General features: G+C 36.7%; 2 protein-coding genes across 5 annotated transcripts in view; one reads left to right on the top strand and one right to left on the bottom strand.

Moving 5' to 3' along the window:
* The window catches only part of rols (zinc-RING finger and ankyrin repeat domain-containing protein rolling pebbles), a 377,175-nt gene that overhangs the window by 4,690 nt on the left and 349,297 nt on the right, over nt 1-23,188 (top strand). The window lies entirely within an intron of this gene.
* Nucleotides 18,264-22,467, bottom strand: LOC141436538 (uncharacterized). The gene is made up of 4 exons (XM_074099543.1): nt 22,431-22,467; nt 20,140-21,317; nt 19,051-19,374; nt 18,264-18,374 (listed from the first exon to the last, which is right to left on the bottom strand). Exons 1-4 carry the CDS (start codon nt 22,465-22,467, stop codon nt 18,264-18,266), a joined length of 1,650 nt encoding a protein of 549 aa, XP_073955644.1.

Here is a 23,188-nt window from a genome sequence, read left to right as displayed (position 1 = left end):
GCCGGTTTAAATTGACAGTGTATTGTCTTAACAACAAGCAATGATAATTAAAAACAATTACTGGCAGTTGAGGCATGCCATCTTAGGCCTCTAGGTTGGCAACGCAGCTGCAATCCCCTGGTGTTACAGGTGTTTATGGGCGGTGGTGATCTCTTACCATCAGGGGACCCACTTGCTCGTTTGCCATCAAATCGAATAAAAATAAAATAAATTAATTAATAATTTCGCGAATGGAAACATTTCCATAAATGACAGCAATGTAACAAACGAGTCCTTATTGGCTCGCATACTTATTAGAAGTCCGAATAATGTTTGTCAGAATGATCGTTTGTCATAACTCTTTTTTCTCTGAATCCAATAATTGTTCTGAATTGTTATAAAACAAACCTAACCTAACCTATTAGTTTTCTGTAGGATGATCATTTAATTTTTTAGAAAATGTAAGGTTTCAGTGGGAAAAAATATGACAAACGATGATTCGGACAAAAAATACGGTATGATTAGCGAAGAGTATGCGAACTTTGGCGCTCCCGTGTCAAACTACCTATTCGTAATAATAAAAAAAAAGCTTAAAAGTTTTTCTGACACTGGATTATAATATACTATATCGATGGTGGAAGTCTCAATTGACGTAAGGGACAAAAATGCTACTTTTCAGGAGAGCAAAAAGAAGTTTTGGTAATTTTCAAACCCTCACAGCATTGTTAATGTTTAACTTAGCAGGACGTTATAATTACGTAAAATCTTGAATTTTCTTGCTTTTCAACGTGAAACTATAGACATTTTTCGTAAAAAGCTTAATAAGAAAAATAGCTGTCCCTTACGCCCGTGACATACGGGTGTCATAGCCCCTTACACTCATAAACCGTAAATAAATAAATAATGAAGTAACGATTTTTGGTCTTATAGGACATTATATATTTTATTTGCTACATATTTGGACGTAAGTTCCTGTAGTAAATAAAAAAAAATAGTGAATTAACTCAAAGAACCACTTTAATTATTTAAAATAACGCGCAAAAGCCATATTTTTTTGCACGTCCCCTTAAAAAATATGTAATTTGTAACATTTCTTTAAATGGACATTATAAGCTAAAAGTTAAATAAAACTCAAATAAATCTTATAACGTTTTATACTTTGGTGATTCACACTCATAGTCAAAATACCACCAACGGGACTTATCACGCTAACACACACGAGTAATATTTACTTCGACGTTTCGGCAACATTGCAGTGGCCGTGTCACGAGTGGACTGAAGTGTGGGGTGTCAAGTCTGCCTACAGCGCGAGTCCTTCGAACTACCCGCACTTGATCACTAATAGTACCAGCACTCGTATCACTAACTACCCGCACTTGTGATTTTTATTTGTCACCCCATCACACCGACTCACAACACTCATCCCGACGTCGACACTTATTAATAACAGGATTCCACGAAGATGAAAGCTTGTATCCATTGTCCCGGTTGACATTTTTAAGCTTTTTTTATTTCAACTGCTTCACGTACCATTCTTGAGTAGAAATGACGTTCCGTGGACAGAATTTTGGGATTGTGAAGCTCAATCCAGTGGTTTGGTCCTGAGTCCAACAAATGCTCGGCTATGGCTGACTTGTTTGTTTATAGCTGAGAGGGTCAAGGAAGATATTGCAGCTGTTAAAATCGCCAAGTAAATAAGTTTTTATCCCGGAAATAGCATAGTTCCGGCGGGATAGCGATAAACGAACTGATCATGTGTTGATGACGATGATGATGAACTGATTTTCACTACCAACACTGGCGTACTAACTCTGCTTGCTTGCATGCTTGCTTGCATGTTTGGTTGCATGCTTGCTTGCACTATTTCTTGCACATTTGGGAGTATTCTTGCTTGATTTGTTGTTTGCATGCGTGCTTGCCTTCTGGCTTCACGCTTGTTTGCATGCATGCTTGCACTATTTATGCTTCCTCCAACACACTGCTTGCAGCTGTGAGGGAGTGGGACGCCAGCCCGCTTCATGAGCGCTGGAGGAGATAACATAGACGGTCATCGCGGGATCGGGGTAGCCCGCGATGTTCATCTAACCCAGGCCGATAAAATTGCATGTTTGTTGATTTGATTGACAAAATTACATGCTCACTTGCAAGCTTGCTTAGTTGGTTGCTTACATGCTTGCTTGCTTGCTTGCTTGCATGCTTGCTTGCATGCTTCTTGCATGCTTGCTTGCACTATATCTTGCACATTTGGAGTGCTTGCTTGAGTTGTTGTTTCAATCACTACAAGTTCTAAAAACCATATTTTTTGATGCATCCTACGACCTAACATTAACAAGGTATTTTAATGAATTAAAAGAAGCAAGCAAGGTATTTTACTTAAGTGCCCCTTACACCCATAAGTAACCTCAATTTTTAAAATTCTGTTTGTACTGTCCCTTACGACACAACAATTTACTCTAGTTTTAGCTTTGATTCCTTACGCCCATAAGAGTATTCTTATTTTATAAGTTGCTGTTGTTTAATGCCCTTACAACGTACCAATTACACCTTTTTTAAATGTCTCTTTGCTACTGTCCCTTACGAGCGACAATTTACTCTAGCTCTTACTTTTTATACCCCTTACGCCCATAAAAGTATTTCTTATTTTATAAATTGCTGTTTTTTAATGTCCCTTACGACGTTCCAATTATACCATTTTTAACTCTCAACATACATAATTAATTATACAGCCAATTATTATTATGTATGCATCATATCTCGGCCTATATACGTCCCACTGCTGGGCACAGGCTTCCTTTATTAGGATCTGTCAGGACAGCTTAAAAATAAACAAAGTAGCTAAGAGAAATTTACCTCAACATCCTTGACTGAAATTCCATTATGGAGTGTTAGCTCGACGTCAAGCCATTAGGGGATCCATCGACTAATCTTCTTTTTTGTTTTGCTTTTGGCATCTTATAAAAAAATACGCGCGTTGACAAAGAACAAACGTAGGCAATCAAATACGTCCTCCGTGTTTGACGTGTCTGGCACGACTGACCGAATGTGCAATGCGCAAACGCTCGCGCGTGGAAGGTAGGTAGACGCGTTAGTATTTTTGATGTTAGGTACAAGAAATAGGTACAGGCGGTGAGGTTACGCCCAACAAACTTCTTGCTTTTTTATCTTATTCGTTATAAAATGTTGGGGTGTAAAGGGCAATGAAACAAATAATTGACCCATACGCCCTTTTATTATATTTGTTGTTTTTTTTTTAACGACATAAGCCGAGTCGTAAAGGACATATGAGACTGCCACAGCCCCTTACGACCCAAATATTAAAAAAATAATACATTTACGCCATTTTTCAGCTCAAATATTTTATATCATGTCCCTTAAGCTATTTTATTTTAAAATAATAAATGTTGATAACAGCAAAAGTAAGGGCCGTATCGTAACTTGAATACTACCAATCGACAGAGAAAAAAAAACTCTAATTTTCTATGTTTAAAAGTGATTTTCGGTATTTTGTCCCTTACGCCAATTGAGACTTCCACCATCGATATTTTAATGACTGTGAAACTTCTGGAGTAGACTTCTTGAGTTGCATACCAGTAGTGCGTTTATAACTTGCTCCACTCAGCAACAGTTCAACAAATTTTGCTCTTCCGTCAGATAAATTCGTTTTGCCGGCACTAATTGGTAGGCAGATAAATTATCATCGTTTTAATTGTTTATTCCAAGTTATCGTAGACGCAGTTAACTTTGTTCATTTGTCTTTCGTTAAATTGATAAACCATGGGATTGTTATGGTACCTCAAGTTTAGGTTGGAAAATTTGAGTCTTAATCATTCTAACTTGAGTTTACTGAAATCAGACAATTTATTAAATTCTTACTGAACAAGTCAGTTTAAAACGCGTATATTCATCATCATCATCATCATCATTATCATATCAGTCGTAGGATGTCCACTATTGGACATAGACCTCCCCATAGACCTCTAGTTGCTTCGGTTGGAAGAGGCCTGCATCCACCTTACTTCTTTAAACAGTGTGTGTTGCCAGTGATGACTACGGATCTGAGACGTGATGGTTCCGCGATGTTTGTGTGTGCCTTATAAATAGGCTCAAAGTTGCTGTCGAGAGAACTATGCACGGAATTTCTCTACGGGATCGAATCGGAAATGAGGAGATACGTAGAAGAACAGGGATATTGAACACTTATAAATTAGGATACAAAATAAATGTCGATATTGTGTTTTCAACTGTCGAACTTCAAGAAGAAGGAAATTAACCGTTATACGATCACGTATGGCGTGGTGAAGTCACGACCGCACTTTCTCGAAGTTTGATGCGCTTCATATTTGTCATTTTTTATTTGATTGACAAGAAAAAAAAGTTCGAATATTTTCTTACTACAGTTTACCCGCGCCTTTGCACGCGTAAACTATTCGATCTGGCACAATTGAAATTACGGGATTTTATAAAATTCCCCTGGGAATTCCTGAAATTTATATCGTGGTCTTCATTGAGGTTGTGTTAAGAACAGCTGTCCAAAATCTCAAGTTTCTAAACCCAGCGGTTAAAATTTCAAGATTCCATCCCTATCCCGTGAGAATATCGGGATAAAAAGTAGCCTATGTATTTTTCCAGACGTGCAGCTACCTACATACCAAATTTCAAGACTCTAAGCCCAACGGTTGTTATTTCGAGTTTTTATCAATATCCCGTGGAAATATCAACACGCACATTGAGATCTCAGTACAAGTAACAGAATTCATAGGGCATGTGCAAGACTCAAATTGTGTTCAAAAAAATCTTATACGAGTATCATTGTGTATTGACATATTTAATAAACCGCCGGACCACACACACACACACACACAACAAACTTTCGCATTTACAATATTAGTAGAATAATATAAGTGTCACCTATGTAAATAAAAAGACATACACCTCACTAACACTTCTCTCGCTCTCAGGTTGCCTCTCTACGCCACGCACTCTACGCCACTGATATGTAGTACATATAAACTCTACCAAAAATCACCCTTACGCTATCGCGTTTCAGCGCGATTAGAGAGAAAAGGCTTCAGCCACTCGTATTGAACGAAGTCATTTCCATACTATTAAGCCGTTATGTCCTTGCTTCGTGGAATGGAAGTGTTATAGGTTCATTCCAAGTGGAATGGGGCATGGAGACATTTATGGTGTGGTTTTTTTTTTTAAGAATAAACGGCTAAGAGTTAGTGAAATGTTGTTCTTAATAGTATTGGAAATAAACAGAACAAGCAAAGGTGTTTAATATTTGATTCTAGAATCTAATTTAGGAGTGGCAAAAATTATGATTGGTTTTTTGGAGTCTTTTTGTATTTTTTATTTCAACTCCAAATTTGTTACTTTTACGGGTACCCCGTGAAACCATAACATAAACCAACCATAATTAACCATACACCATAAACCATAGCATAATTTGATTGCTTAGTAGCGACATCTCTTGTCTGGGTGAGCGGTTGGTTCCGAAAGAGTGTGACGTCTCTCGATGAGAGCGGAACATAGATGTCGCTAGTGCTGCTGCATAAGTAGCGTAGTAGAAATAAGCAACCTGAGATATGTATGCATAGGAAAAATTCGTGTCTAGATTCCTGTCCAGCGGTGGTGTAGGGGTTATAGCACGTAGCACGGATTGCTGAGGACCTGGATTCGATTCCCAGCGCTGGTCTCTTTTTCTGTGCATCCATGTCTCAGTTTGTATTTTCGATAGTGGCAAAAATGTTCATTAGTTTGCGACTAGATCGCCTTCTGAGACAACCTGGCTATGAAGCTTGAGGTTTGGAGTTTAATATCTATTCGGGGTAAATACGAGCATTATATACTTAGGTAAGAATAAATACAAATGTTTGTATCTCGAGTCTTGGAGCATTAATTATGGATTTATCTAATACGTTTGTATAATTTTCCTGGTATAGGTAGACCAACTTAAAACCTTTGCTTTGTGTAGGATTAGATCAATTATTGACACTAATTATTCCATAAATTGTCATTCTGATCTTTAATGTTACTTATTGATTTTTTTTATGATAGAAAATTGAATGAACAGACCTTTTTCAGCTAGATGACGCACGCAAAATAGATTATACTACTTGTTTTAGTTCGTTAAATATACAGTTGTGCAGAATATACAGAGAAATCTCAACCCCACTGTCACTTAGTCACTGCCGTAAACATCGGTCGCTTAACGACAACGACCTAATATATTTCCCAATTTCTCGCAAGATCATCGCTATTTTTTGGAATTTAAATTATCTGTCCATCCCTGTCACAAATATACAAACAAACGTTCACAATTAGGGACTGTTTCACCATCCATCGATTAGTGTTAACTGGCGGTTAGGTGTGATGTCGTCTCTATTTGTTTTGTTCGGCATCACATTTAACCGTCAGCTAACACTAATCAATGGATGGTGAAACAGCCTCTTAGAAAATGAATCGTATAGACAAGAGGTGGTTCAATGTAAGGACTGATGCTCTGCTTTTTCCCAACTCCCGATACCCAAATCATTCGTTTGCCAAACTGTTACTTTCACAAAATAAACCTAACCTACTGCGTTCTATAAAAGCATAAGAAAATAAACTGAGAAATATTTTTGGTTTCGGAGAAAATTTAGACTTGGAATCAGTTGGCAAATGAAACATTTAGCAAGGAATAATTTATTTTGCGAAAAGGCTCCGTCAGTCCCCAATTCTCATTAAAGACCTATTATTATCAAAAACATTTTGACAAAATCAGAATTTGTCAATTAATTATTCAGGTCCCCTAGTACTAAATATTAGCCCAGGATCCCTACAAACTCACTGTCCGCCCCTGGCATAGACTATAGAATAAGTACTAAAATATAGATGGTGCTGAAATGAAAATAAAACTCAACCTTTTCCCAACCAACAGTATACGCCGATAGTCACGGATAGTGCTTGATTTTTTTGTCAAAGCGCCACGCGATAAACTTTTTTTCTTTTTTGTTTTCCGGCATCCCTAGAGACCATCATGGGAACAGCCAGCCAGTTAATCTGTGAAAATCAACTGCCAAGGGTTGACATGAGGCTGTATTTGGACACGGCTTTTTAAAAAGAAAATGTTTCTTTGCGGACAGGATTACGTAGTTGGTTTGTCAGAGGAAAACGAAGAAATTTATTGAATCAGGCGTTACTTTGCGGAGGTCCATATCAATGAACTAAAAGAATTTCCTTGCTCGCCCGCGACCTCACGATAGCTAAGCTTATGCAAAATATGCGCGTTCAAGCAGTTCCTCCACCTCCACACTGTAAGAACACACACAAATCACACAAACCCATCTATCACCACCACCACACTACACTGACGCGTTTCGAACTCAACCAGAGCTCATCTTCAGAGTGACACAACCGTACACCATGCTACCAGTTGTTGTTGTTGTGTGTTTGTGTGTGTTCTTACAGTGTGGAGGTGGAGGAACTGCTTGAATGCGCATATTTTGCATAAGCTTAGCTATCGTAAGGTCGCGGGTGAGCAAGGAAATTCTTTTAGTTCATTGATATGGACCTCCGCAAAGTAACGCCTGATTCAATAAATTATTCTTTTCTAGTAAATATCAACGGGGTCAGTACACCTTAAATTAGTGCTTACTAAGCAGAACTTGACATTTTCCAAGAAAAGAAAACTCGTTAGCAAACTTTCACAAGATTTCTTTTTAAAGTGTGAAAATTGCGTGAAAATAAATATTTAGGGCACAACCGCGATCTTTTTAACATCCGCAAAGTTCACAGACAACTAACAAGCACAATTTCTGACGAATTTTCTAAATTTATTAGTATAATATTTAAAGCTTATTCTCTTAAAATATGAAATCTTCTAAACTAACATAATATGACGAGTCGATTCTGCTTCGAAGGTCATGCACTCGCTGCTGCGTTGAACTTTTTTATGTAGGTATTTTGAGCGTTATGAAATGTAATCTTATGACTTGTGAGCATTATGGATAATAATAATTATGACAAAATTAATGTTATGAAAAAAGTTTTATAAAGTTTATAAAACTTTTTACTCATGATGCTATGGATCTCGAATGAGAACTTTTATTTCTAGACAAACAAGCAACTTTTTAGTTAACAAAAACTATATTTCATGTTTTTTTCCAAAACACCAACAACACAAACGAAATTAATAGTGACTTGGGCATTACAGTGTTATTTTTATTGTTTTATAACGGCGTAATTGACTGTAATCTTTTATCTGGTCTGTGACAAATGAAATTTCACTGCGAACTGACGTTCGGGCAATGAGTGAAATGACATTATGCCGTCACGCGCTGTGCATATACACAGTCTGCAAGTTTAGTGAACAACTTGACTAATAAACTGTGTTTAAATAATTTATTTAGTCAGGCGTTACTTTGCTGAGGAAAGATAGCTTCGTCTATGCAACAAATGTGTATAAATGCAGCTCCTGCTTCCACGCTGTAAGAACACACATAATATATCACACAAACCCAAATTTTCACCACCTCAAATACGTCGACATGTTTTGAACTCAATCAGATTTCATCATCAGCGCAACACAACCGTTCACCATGCTAACAGATATTAGACTATCATCAACACAACCGTGCGTCATAGTTGGTGGTGATAGTTGAGTTTGTGTGATGATTGAGTTTTTTACAGCGTGGAGACGAAGGATCTGGACGAACACACATTTGTTGCACAGACAGCTATCATAAGGACGCAGGTGAGCATAGCTATTGTTTATAGTTCATTAAACTGTATTTATTTTCTTGAACTATGCCGGAAAAAAAGTCTACATCACCGTAATGTGGTTGTTAGGACTACTTATCCTTAAGAGAGAGTAAACCTCAAAACACAGCCTCAGCAGGGATTGAAGCTAAGTCAAGCATTCTTATTATTTGACAATAGACAATATTTAAATCCTTCAGAAACATTAAGAAGTTATTTTATTTTGTTAAGTTTCTTTTGACACCTGTCACCTGGGAACTTTAATTGTTTTCAACGGCACTCTTAGTTTGCTGAGTTAATTATAAAATATAAAGAAAACGAAAAGGGAAAACAAATAAGACTTAAATCAACAACCTTTTTTAATAGCAACAAGAATTTCTTAAATTAGATTTTAACTCGGAATTTGATTTTGATTCTGAGTGAATTTGAATCAATGTTTATAAGAACAAAATTGTTTTGAATTGAATTTTTCATCCATTTTCTAACTTTGTTTTCATTTCATTTGTACGGTGTGGTACGGTGTACGAATATTCGGACGCACGCGAAATGATGTAAAACGATGTTGTAAATGATGTGACAGATATTTTTTTTATTGCAAAATGTGTTGCCAATCCATTTTTGGGGTTCCGGAGCCAAAATGCAAAAATGAAATTTATTATTTTTTTATTATTTTTTATAGTTTCGCCATGTCTGTCTGTCTGTGTCTGTCTGTCTGTCTGTCAGTCTCTGTCTATCTGTCCGTCCGTCCGCGGCTTTGCTCAGGGACTATCAATGCTAGAAAGCTGTAATTTTGCACGGATATATATGTAAATTATGCCGACAAAATGGTACAATAAAAATTAAAATAACTTTTTTTTAGGTTACCTCCCATAGACGTAAAGTGGGGGTGATTTTTTTTCTCATCCAACCCTATAGTGCGGGGTATCGTTGGACAGGTCTTTAAAAACCATTAGGGTTTGCTGACACGATTTTTCGATTCAGCGATATGTTAGGGAAAAAATCAACTTTAAAGTGCTAATTTTCATTAAAATCGAGCGCCCCCCCCCCCTCTAAAATCTAAAGTTGGTGGAAAAATTTGAAAAAATTCAGAATGTTTTTAAGTACCTATATCAAACTTTCAAGGAAAACTATAACGGCTAAGTTTGCTTGAGAATTATTAGTAGTTTGAGAGTAAATAGCAGCCTAAGGTATAAAATATACCTAAACTATGAAAGATTCCGTATAAAATACGAAATCATTAGAAAAATATTACTTAATTTTTTCGTAATGGCTACGGAACCCTATTTCGGGCGTGTCCGATACGCTCTTGGCCGGTTTTTATTCTTACCGTCTTTTCATATCCTCATGTTTCGGTGGTTAGACTAAATTTTGATATAGCTCCACGGTTCAAGAACCTTCAATATCGAAAGAAAAAAAGAAAAGTTTATTTTGGCTCCAAAAATGTACCACCTAAAACTAAGACTAGAACTAGCACTAAACTATGTTACTAGGTGACACAGCAGGATACCAAAAAGGGTCTCCACTCAGCATGTGTTGCCGCACATTATGTGCAGTAACGCTGTTTTCTGTGGAGCCATCGCTGCCCTATCTTAACGGGTTGCCAGAAATTTCCATGCAAATCGTCTAAAGTCTGTCTTGTCTATTACCAGACCCGACGTTTCAAGCATCACCACTTATTAACTCCGCTCTACGTAATTCACCTTTGCACAATATATCATCATCATCAACATCTATATCGATTGACATAGTTTTTTTTATTGAATTTTTGAAAAGTCAGTCAAAAAGTTTTTGTTAAAAAAATAATTTTAATTAAACAAGGTTTTTTTGCTGACTGTACTTGGACCGTCACCCAAACTACATTTGCATACCGAATTTCAAGTCGATGCCATAAACCATTGAAGAGTTCCGTCCTGTGGAGACGATCCTGGCCAAACTACCAGGATGTCACTACCAGATTATTGTCACGCAATTAACATAAGTATACCAAATTTCAAGTCAATCCAAATACTGGAAGTTGGCAGAATTTAACTTGAAAGATTTGATTACAGACAGACAGACAACGGGACAGGTGAAACTAAATAAAAGCTTGTAATAATATCTTGATTCAATTTAAGTTACAACAAGCACTTATGAATGTCAAAAATTTACAACCGGTAGGAAAAAACCTCTGTTGAGAAGAATCCGGCAAGAAACGCAACGAGGTTTATATTTTTTTTTAAATATTTACAATAAGGTGTTGTAGGTTTTGGTCGTCTGTGTTTCATATCAGTAAATAATTTATTAACGTGTCCTCGCGTGTATTAAACAAACGTGGTGCTTATTGCTCTACGATTGGGTACGGTCAGCAAAAAATAGAAAAGCTTCAAAATAAAAGGTATATTCTTAACTAAATAGAAAACACAATTATTGTTATTAATAATAATTTTGAAACGATTGCAATTTACAAGTATGAATGAATAAGCACAAAGTAAATATTATTTTAAACTAACCTTACCAACAAAAAGTTAGAAAACCCCGACAAAATAAAAGAACCACATTCAAATCGGTTCACCCATTTAAGAGCTACGGTGCCACAGACAGATACACATACAGACACACAGACACACACACACACACACACACACACACACACACACACAGACACACATAGCGGTCAAACTTATAACACCCCCCTCTTTTTGCGTCGGGGGTAAAAAACAGCGTAAATCAATATAGCAGCTCCTTATTTGCCTACTTTCAGGGGTTTGGTTGATTTTGGTGCATGTATGAATCAAGTGACAATGAACCAGTTAATTACAGTTAACAAAAAGGAGAATCCTACTTTTTTTTTCAATCATTACTTGGGTAGAAAGAATTTCAAACTAAAATTCAGTCATGTTTTATTTTTTTCCACACCATAAACGAATAGTTGGAAAGTTTCTATCTAACCACAAAATTAGGTAATACTTAAAACACCCTATTTTTTTTAAACGCACACCTACCTATTTCGTACCTTAAAAAGTCACACTTCCGACAGTTAACTTTTTATTTTGCTGACTGTACTTCATCACTCCAGCTTATTCCTTCCAGAGCTTTAAATAAGCTTTTATTTCCTGCCAATCGATTTTCTTTCATAAAGTTAAACATTATCCACGAAGGTAGTAAAACCAACGATTAAAGTAGTCAATATTCAAGTCTCTGGCTCTAGTAGTTTAGGCCGTGCGCTTTTTGTGAGCCCGTCAGTCTGTATTAGACTGATCTCTAACTAGTTCCAGTCGATTCTACGCATCTCCGCTCTGCTCTATCTCAATGAAACAATACCCTTTTTTCCACTAATTACTTAATGGCACATATGTAGCTAATTTCAATTTTACCACCCGGAAAATTTTGACATATGATGTGATTTGAATAATCAATTATTGTTTTAAATGTATACAAATAATAATGAAGGCGTAACTTGTTGGCTTATAATACGCAAAAAAACTATTGCAAACATAAGAATATGCATACTAATTATGTACATTAATGCGGCCAGTGTCTTAGGGTCAATGCCTGTATCAGAAAATATTGACGACATTTTTGATTTGTAGTTTTAGTTTAGCTTATATTCAGTTTTAGTTTTCTAAAATATTTGTATTTTACGATATTCATTGTAAATACAATTATTTTCTGTGGCTTCTTATGTTTGCGATAGTTTTTTTTAGTGTTTCACTATTTTCAGAGATGCTCTAATTGACAAAAACTATTGAACCAATATCAAAAATTCCTTCAGTTAGGAAGCTACATCTCAAATAAATTAAGGCTGTACTCTTAATAATGTATTAGACAAATATGTTGTACACTAATCTCTGTGCTGTTGACTTCAGTGGGTAATTGGGGAATCTAAAGGAAATGTTGTTGGTTGCTCGCTACCCAAAGCTACAAAGTAAGCTACAGCCCATGGGACATCTAGGGATGGGATGTTTTTTCAGGCATTACTGAGTAAGTATTTAATTGGTTCTCTGCCTTTTCGCACAATTATTTTTCCCAAATGTTTTATTTTCTAAGTCATGCATGATTTTCTCTGAAGCTATATTATTTTTGGAACGTCATAAAACAAACCTAACCTAACCTACTGTGCTCTATAAAACCATAAGAAAATGCACTGAGATTTTTTTTTGATACTTGGGAAATTAAACATTACTTTACAAAGAATAATATAATTATACAAAAGGCAGGATACCATTCAATTTACTCTAAATCTGTTTCTGCCTTGCAGTGCATAGTGTTAGAGTAAGATGGACGCATTTCCAAATTGAAAAACTGAAATGGTCTTTTTAAACTTTCGTGATTCTCACTCATAGTCAAAATACCACAAACGGGACTTATCACGCTATTATTACACAAGTCGAAGTCTACTCGTGACCACGGCAACTGTAACGTTGCCGAAACGTCGAGGTAAATATTACTTGTGTAATAATAGCGTGATAAGTCCCGTTTGTGGTATTTTGACTATTAAATGGTCTTGTTTCAGACACACTGTTCTATTGACTTAGAAAATTTGGAAAGCTCCCCAGATTATCATTTCGAAGTCGAATCTCAAAGTTGAACCGATTTTAATGAAACTTTGCTGAGTATCATTTCGGCGTCGAAATCGGTCTATCTGAATAAGAGCTATGATATCACAAACGAACTCTTTTTGTTGTGTTGAACTTGTCCGACTCGCCCAAGGCATCAATTTGAATCAAACAATGGTAAAAAAACCTACCTTTACAGGTATTTTCAAGACTAACCGAACCATTTATTGAAATATTCGGAATATTTTTGTAGACGAAAACTGATCTTTCGGGTGTAAATTAATGAAAACAAAGCAAATTTTAATGATAATGTAAAATAAAAACGCAGCGCGGACGAGGGCTTTTCTATAGGTACTATACGTTATGCCTATCCAATTGCGTCCCATCACTTAAACTGTATTTAAATAAACAAGTAGCCGCGTTAAGCCGTGGTTAGTTTGTTAACGGTCCCACGAGTATCGGCACTCCCTTGGCGAAACCAATAATGTACATAACCGAAAGAGGCTCTAACAAGCTTAATGTAGCAAACAGATAGGAATAATTAGCCTAGTAGAGCGGCTAAAGTAAAGAGACTTCGGGATTCTCGAGGGTTGAATAAAACTTTAGTTAAAAGTAAACTACTAAAAAAATTTAGTTAAAAATCAACTACGCCGACGTAAAAGAGGCTTATAAGTTTGTCGCTATTGTCTGTCTGTCTGTCCGTGGCATTCTATCTCATGAACGGATCGACTGATTCCGGTGCGGTTTTTTTAACGTGAAGGCAAGTTTTCTTCCGGTGGTTCTTTGCTATGTTTCTTTAAAATCGGGTCTGTTGTTTTTGAGATATTGAACTTGGAAATGACAATCTTGGGGGTTTTCAACTTTTCGAAGTTGATTATATGTTATGGACAGAGAGATAAAAAACTGGCTGAGTACGACTCGGACTCGTGCACCAAGGGTTTCGTTCTTAACAATATAATATTAAACAAGTTCATTAATTATGAAAGCGACAATTATTTTGCTGTAAAGAAAAGAAAACAGAAAAAAAAACAGTTGTAAAAATCGGGCTATTGCCAGTAATCCGTGCCCATTTGTTCTAACTGCAAACTCCTAGGTTTTTTTTTCAAGTTGACCGCAATGTAAACCGCTTTTTTAACCCATTAAGTGTCCCAGTGTTGGCCAAAGACCTCATCTTACTTCCGCCATTCGTCCCTGTCGAGATTTACAAATCCCTACTATTCCGCACATATTGCCGTAGATGCAAACTACTGAACATTTGCTTTTAATTCTTACTTCAGGTAATGCTAGTTTAAAATTTTTAAATTAAAAAAAAAGTATCCTTGACTTCAAAAACTTACATAAAATAAAAATAAATCCTAAAACTAAAACAAATTACTTAAAGAGTACCCCTTAGGCAAGGTCCCGAAGATGCTGGCAGCGTTTCCTCTTTGAATAGTTTAAAATAACCGTGAACATTATAAGGTCATAATAACTCACCACAACTCGATATTTTCAAAACTTCTCTACCTCTAAATCAAATTTCACACTTCACATTTGACATATACGTCTATACGATTTACTAACATCTCGCTTGTTTACAAAAACCGAGCGATAAATCGTCGGCTGTTTACCAACTGCACTGAGAATTAACGCCCGCCCGGTAAATTATGGGAAAACTTGCGGCGTCGATAAAAGTGGTGATAAAAGAATAGTTCAGGGTAGCTATAGAATAGACCACAAGCACTTCTATAAAACTGTGTTCTTCCATGCTATCGATTGTTTCCATGGAGAAGATATTTGAATAGCTACTTCGAAATGTCTTAGCAGCTTTCGGTATATAATTAAAGCGAGGTCTTATTCTACCAGCTCCTTTCTTTTGCAGGTTGACCAGGTCTTCACCCTTATGCTCTCAGCATCCCTAAAATTCGCACATAGCTTTTTCGCTCGTCTTTTACTATCTGGACAGCTAAGGAGTGGAATGCTCTGCCAGCTTCTGTGTTCCCTGATTGCTGCAATCTGGCCATCTTCAAACCTATGGTGAATAGGCATTTATTAGACGAGTGTGCTCCATCTTAGTCTACATCTTCGCTTACCTTCAGGCGTGATTGTGGTCAAACTCAAGCCTATTTCTGTGAAAAAAAAATGCGACAAAATAGGTACACAAGTTGTCGTTAAACCAAGCCTATTTGATGAACTTGGTTACGAGTATCTGAGTATGCTGAATATACGTACCTGCACCTAAGTGCACACGTATCTGCTTGGCTGATAACTGCATGTTACTACCACTTATTAGTGCGTAGTTTCTGAATAGGGGTATGTACCCCGCGAGTGACCTCCAACCTCCCCTTACAGTCACCCCTTACCTCAACACTGATTTGATCGTCATACTGATACACTGATAACATTTGTAACTGATTTGTGGTATATGTAATTTGTACCCTACATACAATATAATGAACACAGACACATATGTAACAGGATAGCATCAGTCATATGAAATAAAGTGAATTATAGAAAGAAACTTACTGCTTTTTCTCGGGAACGATACCGTGCCGTGCGCAAGTGTTTTCCGTTGGCCGTCAAGTTTGAAAGTGAGCCTTTGGTGTAACCACAGACAAATAATAAAATGAAATGTCAAAGAGTTTCTAAACTTGTGTATGATTTGTATTGTGTTTTTTAAGATATAAATTAATATTTCAAATCTATGCAATATAACACCAAACATTATGAAATAAAATATAAATTCACGATAATTCGTGACACTCCCACCCAGAAAGAAGGTAATGAAACAAGTGGAGAGAAAAAACAAAATGCTAAAAATCTAATTATATGTTTTAATTATGATTATCATAGAGGCACATAGCGGATTAAATCGAATACATAACTTTGACTACAAAATCAAACTGATTAACTGCTGAGTCCACTTCTTTATTTTTTCCCGGGCATTCTGGGCTGCCGATCTCTTGGGCCTGATTCCTGGATTGTTACCAAAATCTTCAGTTCTGACTTCATCTGGTTTTTTATGTCCGTGAAAATTTGGGGTCAATCGATCTGTGTCTGTAAGTGGCTTCTGCCCATTGATTAGGTCTAAAATAGGTGTTGTGTCGTTATTAGCTACCTCAGGTTGTGTTGTCTGGTCTGTTATTTGAGACTGCATACTGTCTTCATTCTCTAACTCTAGCGGATATAAATGTCCTATTGACCTCGTCAATGAATCGCCAGAAGGCATCGTTACCTTTGCAACTCTTATTTGTCCGTCCGAACTCAATCTCACTTCTGTAATACGGCCTACTTTCCATAATGCTCTGTTGTTATCATTTTTTATTTGAACAAGGTCATTGATTTTTGGTATTCTGTTAACTGATACTCTGTTTTGCTTATGAACCTGGTTCTTTTCTCTTAAACTATTCAAATAGTGAGAAGAAAACATCTTCACGAAATCTTGCAATACGTTTTGACCACGTTTCCACCCCATAACTAGGTTATACTTTGTGGTAGTGGCGTTTTCTAAAAAATCTTTGTCTGATATAGTTGTAACTAATGGACCACCTACTCGAAGGAAATCAGCTGGGGTTAAAATATGCTCGTGTTCTTGTCCTACCGTAGTAAGTGGCCGAGTATTTACTACGGATTCTATTTCTTTCATAACTGTGCATAGTTGACCGTGATTTAACATGTGTTTCTCTATCGTTCTTTTTAGACAGTTTTTTACGATACCTATAAGTCGCTCGTAAAATCCCCCAAACCATGGCGCCAATTCAGGAATAAACCTCCAGGAAATTTTATTCCTGATACAATAATCTGAGCTTAATACACTAGACGTTAGTTTAAACTGGGTAGCGTTATCCGAAATAATGGCTTGGGGCATTCCTCTGATTGCCACAAACCTCCTTATAGCCAACACGCACTCTTCAGCTGAGAGATCGTTCACCACCTCCATGTGGATCGCTCTTACGGCGAGACAAGTGAACAAACATATCCACCTTTTTTCTAATGAACTTTCTGCTACCGTAAGGGGACCAAAATAATCAAGTCCCGTAAATGTGAATGGAGCAGAATACCTAACTCTTTCTACAGGCAATGGCGGCATCATGGGCAACCGGTAAGGACCGCCTCCTTCCTTTCTACACGAAAAGCACTTCTTTAAGATCCTCTGAACCTGTGATCGTCCCTTTATTATCCAATATCTATTTCTGATAATGGACAAGGTATGACCCACACCAACGTGGTAGTTATCTTTATGCGCGGCTTCAATAATTTGTGTCGTAAATTCTGACTTACTAGGAAGGAGAATCGGATACTTCTTATCATCTGTCCAGTCTGTATTTTGAAACCTGCCACCGCATCTTAAAAGGCCCTGTTCATCTTTAAACAATGAAAGAGATCGCGTAAGGTCAGTTTTTATTCCTTGAACTTCCTTTGGAAAATATTCGTTTTGTAATTTTAGTAAAGTGTCTACATGTTCATTACTGTCATAAGTTATTTCTTTCTCCCTGTCGACATCTACTTCCATAAACTCATTTCTATCACTATTATTTTCTCCTACTATTTCTGTACTATCTTGTTCTGTTTCAGGTTCACCTCTTCGAGTTAAACTTGAGTTTCTGTCTAACAGACCCTCCCCAATAGACGAAGTTTGAGCTTGGGTATGTTGTAGAGATGAGGTCTGTCTAAAGTTTTTGGGCCACTTATCTGAATTGAATGTTAGAAAGTCAGGACCGGTTAACCAGTATTTGTTACCGAGCAATGAATCTGTTGGTCTAGTGGCACTATCTGCTGGGTTACTCTTTGTGGGAACGTATCTCATAATAAGGTCTCGATTCCGTTTTATTTCATTTATTCTATTAGAAATAAAAGGAGGCAAAAGTTTCTCTGAATTATGCCAATTTAATACGATCTCACTATCTACCCACAGATATCGTGCTTGGATAGAAAGCCTTAGAAATCTTGTCACGTAATTTATCAACCGACATCCTATAACTGCTCCCAATAATTCTAAGCGAGGAATTTGGAGATCTCTTTTGTCTTTTATTGGAGCCAGTCTAGATTTCCCCAGAACAAAACTAACGTAACCTTTATCCTCACTTTCGTTATATGCACGTAAGTATACAACTGCTCCATAAGCTTGCATGGAAGCATCTGAGAAACAGTGAAGTTCATATTTCATTTGTAACGATATATGCTCGTTCTCTCTGCCTGCGTATAATCGAGGAACACTGATTTCCTTTATATGTTGTAACACTGTTAATATGAATTTCCATCTTCCCATAAATTCATCAGAGAGAGCTTCATCCCACTTAAGTTTATGCTTCCACAGATCTTGAATCAATAGTTTTGCTGGAAGCAGTATTGGAGCAACAAACCCGCAGGGGTCATAAATGGATGCTGTCACTTTCAATATTCCCCTCTTAGTACAGACGTCCTTTGCGGAGGTATAACTTGTGGATACTTGCAATTCGTCCGCTAATAGATCCCATTCAATACCTAAGATCTTAATTTTATCGGACCTTTTGTCCACGTCGTGTTGAGGTATGCGAGCTTTGAATTCTTTAGAGTTTGAATTCCAGTCACGTAAATTCATAGAAATATCTTTAAATGAATTCTTTGCTGTTTTGTAAATTGCAAGCCCTTCTTGCACTGTTTGAGTACCGGTTACAAGATTATCAACATAAATATCTTCGGCAACCCGTTTCTTAATCTTGTCATCGGTTTGATTTAAATGATACTTCACAGTTGCATTTAAGAGGAAGGGGCTTGAGATTACCCCAAAGGGCACACGACAAAATCGGAAATGCTGTATGTTGTCCGCTGTTACTTCTCTATTTAAATCTTTAACCCATAAGAACCGCGTAGCGTCCCTGTCTTCCTTTTGCAGACCTATTTGCAGAAACGCTTTTTCTACATCAGCCACTATACCGACGGCGTGTTCCCGAAATCTAATTATCAATCCAATAAGATCTTCTAACATAAGGGGTCCTCGATATAGGCATTCATTCAGGCTATAAGAATCTTTAATCTTGGACGATCCATCGTAAACAATCCTCAAGGATTTTCCCTCAGCGGAAACACCATGTAGTGGTAAATAATGCACCGGATGGTTTTTGGTTTGTAAAGGCTCGTCGACAATCTCAATGATGCCCTTTGATAATTGATCTTGTAATATAATATCATACGCTTTTACGGTGTCAAAATCTAATCTTTTAATTAATGTAGTTAATCTGCCTAAGGCCAAGCCAAAATTGATTGATAACCTTTGTGGAGGGTATTCCGTCCATGGCCACTTAACAAAGTATCGATTGTCATGATATTGTGTAGTTTCGTTGTAATGTTTTATTGCTTCGTCTTCTCGAGAAGATTTAGGAGAATCAACTATACCAATTGATTCCAAATCCCATAATCGCTTTAAATTGTCATTCCTGAGAGGTAAATCGGGTTCATGGAAGTGATTTTCAACAATATGACTGGTTTGAAAATAAGTTAAGACAGACATCAAATGATTTTTATCGTTTTGAGGAAAAGGACATCTTCCTGACCATAACCAACCGAAATCAGACTTCACTAAATAAAGATCATTTGCTACTTCTACTTTTTGATTAGACATAAATGAGTAATAATAGTCATTTCCTAACAAAATGTCAACAGAGTCACCTCTGGAACCATCGTCTGCCAGAACCATATGTTCAATATTGGGAATATTTTGTATGTTTTGTATGTTACCGTAAGGACAGAGTACGTTTTTTGTTATGTGTGGTACTACATTCGCGTAAATGGTTCTTGTTTTTTGTAATTTAGTCACGATATTAAACTTAACAATTGGACTATCTACTTCTAAAGGAGTTTTGGCTCCAAAGGTGAACACTGATAAGCGATTTTCTTCTAAAGTACGCAACTTTAACCTTTTTACCATTTCAGCTGTAATATATGACCGCTGGCTGCCGCAGTCTAATAACACGCGACCAACGGCATACCGGGAGCTATCTTCCGTATCATGTACTTGAACAGTACACGTTTGAAGGACAGTAATGGCTCTATCTTCATCGGCGTACAACATTTTTGTGGCGTCTTGATTCCCGGCTTTACTGGGACACAGAGCTCTATTATGTTGACCAAAAACGCCACAATGCCTACATTTTCTTTTAAATTTGCAATCATTTGCCGAGTGTTTTTCTCCAAAGCAATTATAACATCGACCCATTAGTTTCTGTTTTCTTTCATTTATACTTTTAAAACTGGTACACTCATCGTTAAAGTGATCCATATGGCAAAAAATACATGACATTTTTGTTCGCTTAATATTCGACTTATTATTCTGATTTGACTTAACCTCAAAGGGCCTTTTTCTCTGACTAAATTTATTGACCGGCTTAGTATCGAAGTTTCTATTTCTTTCGTGTCTAAAGTTTTGTTGTTTTGCTCTAAATCCGTGACGACTACCACTATTGTCTGATTTGTCTGATCGAACGTGAAGAGTTTCTAGAGTAAATTTTTGTTCAGCGGTATTGCCCTTTACTATTTCCCTTTTTAATCTACTGGATGTTTCCCTTGCCGATATTATATGTTCCAAATTCTTACGAATTGTTTCAATGGACTCGTCGTCCTTATCTAATTTCATACGAAGTTCATAAATCAGATCTTCCGGAAATTTCTCCATAATCATAACCCGTAAATGATTGTGATTCACGTCCTCACCAAGAGATTTTAACACGCGTAAGTGTCTTTCAATCTCATTAAGAACATTACGGCACTCCTTAGCTGTATTACCTGCTGTCTGAATTCGATAGAGTGCTACATAATGAGCGTCAATGATAGCTGCTGGTTTGCCGTAACGTTCTTTAAGAGTTTCAACTGCAATTTTATAGTTTTTGTTTGTAGTGTCAAGCCCTTCAATCGCTTGTTTGGCTTCACTACTCAAGACAGACTGCAAGTATAATAACTTGTCAACATCATTGAGATTGCGACTATCAACATTTGAGGTAAACTGGTCCCAGAACTGGTGCCATTTTAGAACATCTCCATCGAATTTTGCTAACTCCATTTGTGGTAACCTGCCCGTAACGTGAAGGTTCTCGTGCGGTGGTAACGCTTGGTTATTACGCTTGGGTTCACTGTGTAATTGAGATCTAGTCTCAATTTCTGCAATTAATTCGTCGGCTTGCATTTGTATAGATGTATAAGTTGACATCTCATCAGCTGAAGGTTCCGTAACTAATTTAAAATAATTATACATTTCCGACACAAATCGCTCATTTGTCGCTTTAAGTTTACAGGCCACGACACGAGCTTCATCAGAGGCAATTGCCTTTTCTTTTAACTTTGTAATCGCATCACGGGCGGAGGTGATCAATGATTCGACAGAGTCGTTTATGATTTTTAGACGAGTTCGGACAATCTCTTCCATTTTGATGAGTAAAAATAATCAACACAACACCTATCTACCTCAAACCACAGACACAATACGACTAAAAATCATCAGCGTAATTTTTCCAACTGTAACAACGAATAAAACACCTCATGAACAGGAATCCTATTGAATTAAATTTCTTACTCTGGATAATATTTTGATGTGTTAACGTTAACTTACTTAAGTGTTAAAGTATTATTATCTACTTGAATCACTTTTGTCTCGAAATATAAAAAATATTTAATGGGGCAAAACTGTTTAAAGCCCACTAGATTAATATAATTACGCCACAAACATTTTTATGTATTTCTATAATTTAAGTACATATGATTAAACTTATGTAATAAATCGCATTAATTCACCGGATAAACTCTTTTCAATTTTATTTGTAATAATGGTGTAAGTATTGCGTGTTGAAAAACGTATAGCTATATAGAAACTCAGTTTGGTAGGTTTATAGCATAAATATTAAAGAACATACCCATTTCTATAATCTAAAAACAGCAACACTCAAAAAAGAAAATAAAACACCATGGTCATTATTCGAACTGCCACTTAAATGTGCCATAGATTACGGAACAAATTCTAATATTGTCTTCTTAGTCTAAAAATATATGACGATTATAAAGATTACTTTTGCTTCCTACTCTGAGGTCACGTACGGCTCGGCGCCACTTTGTCTGGTGATTTTATAGCAGATACCCTCATTTTTAAATTATTATGAATTCAAATAGTTATTGTTGAATAAGTATCCAACAACTCGATACACACTTAATTTGGCTTACAAATTATACAAGCCCAACTGTTGCTTGTGTCCTGTACACTACACATTTGTGACAAAGATAAGCAAAATTTAACTGATGACTAGGTATAACAACGTCTGATTATTGCTTCGCACTGATTTGGCTGTGGCGCCTGGGGTCCATACAAACGATCCCAGCAACCACCTCCACCATGTCGTTAAACCAAGCCTATTTGATGAACTTGGTTACGAGTATCTGAGTATGCTGAATATACGTACCTGCACCTAAGTGCACACGTATCTGCTTGGCTGATAACTGCATGTTACTACCACTTATTAGTGCGTAGTTTCTGAATAGGGGTATGTACCCCGCGAGTGACCTCCAACCTCCCCTTACAGTCACCCCTTACCTCAACACTGATTTGATCGTCATACTGATACACTGATAACATTTGTAACTGATTTGTGGTATATGTAATTTGTACCCTACATACAATATAATGAACACAGACACATATGTAACAGGATAGCATCAGTCATATGAAATAAAGTGAATTATAGAAAGAAACTTACTGCTTTTTCTCGGGAACGATACCGTGCCGTGCGCAAGTGTTTTCCGTTGGCCGTCAAGTTTGAAAGTGAGCCTTTGGTGTAACCACAGACAAATAATAAAATGAAATGTCAAAGAGTTTCTAAACTTGTGTATGATTTGTATTGTGTTTTTTAAGATATAAATTAATATTTCAAATCTATGCAATATAACACAAACATTATGAAATAAAATATAAATTCACGATAATTCGTGACAGC

Source organism: Choristoneura fumiferana, chromosome 16 (assembly GCF_025370935.1).
Source record: "Choristoneura fumiferana chromosome 16, NRCan_CFum_1, whole genome shotgun sequence".
Lineage (NCBI taxonomy): Eukaryota > Metazoa > Arthropoda > Insecta > Lepidoptera > Tortricidae > Choristoneura > Choristoneura fumiferana.
This window is presented reverse-complemented; position numbering and strand designations above follow the sequence as displayed.

Bases quoted from the DNA above. Each gene is read 5' to 3' on its own strand.
- LOC141436538 (XM_074099543.1), bottom strand. From the start codon at position 22,467: ATGTGTAGTGTACAGGACACAAGCAACAGTTGGGCTT. The intron at 21,318-22,430 runs GTATAATTTGTA...GTAATAACCAAG, and splicing joins CACAAGCAACAGTTGGGCTT to CGTTACCACCGCACGAGAAC. The intron at 19,375-20,139 runs GTAAAAAGGTTA...CAATTATCAAAG, and splicing joins CATATATTACAGCTGAAATG to GGCATCATTGAGATTGTCGA.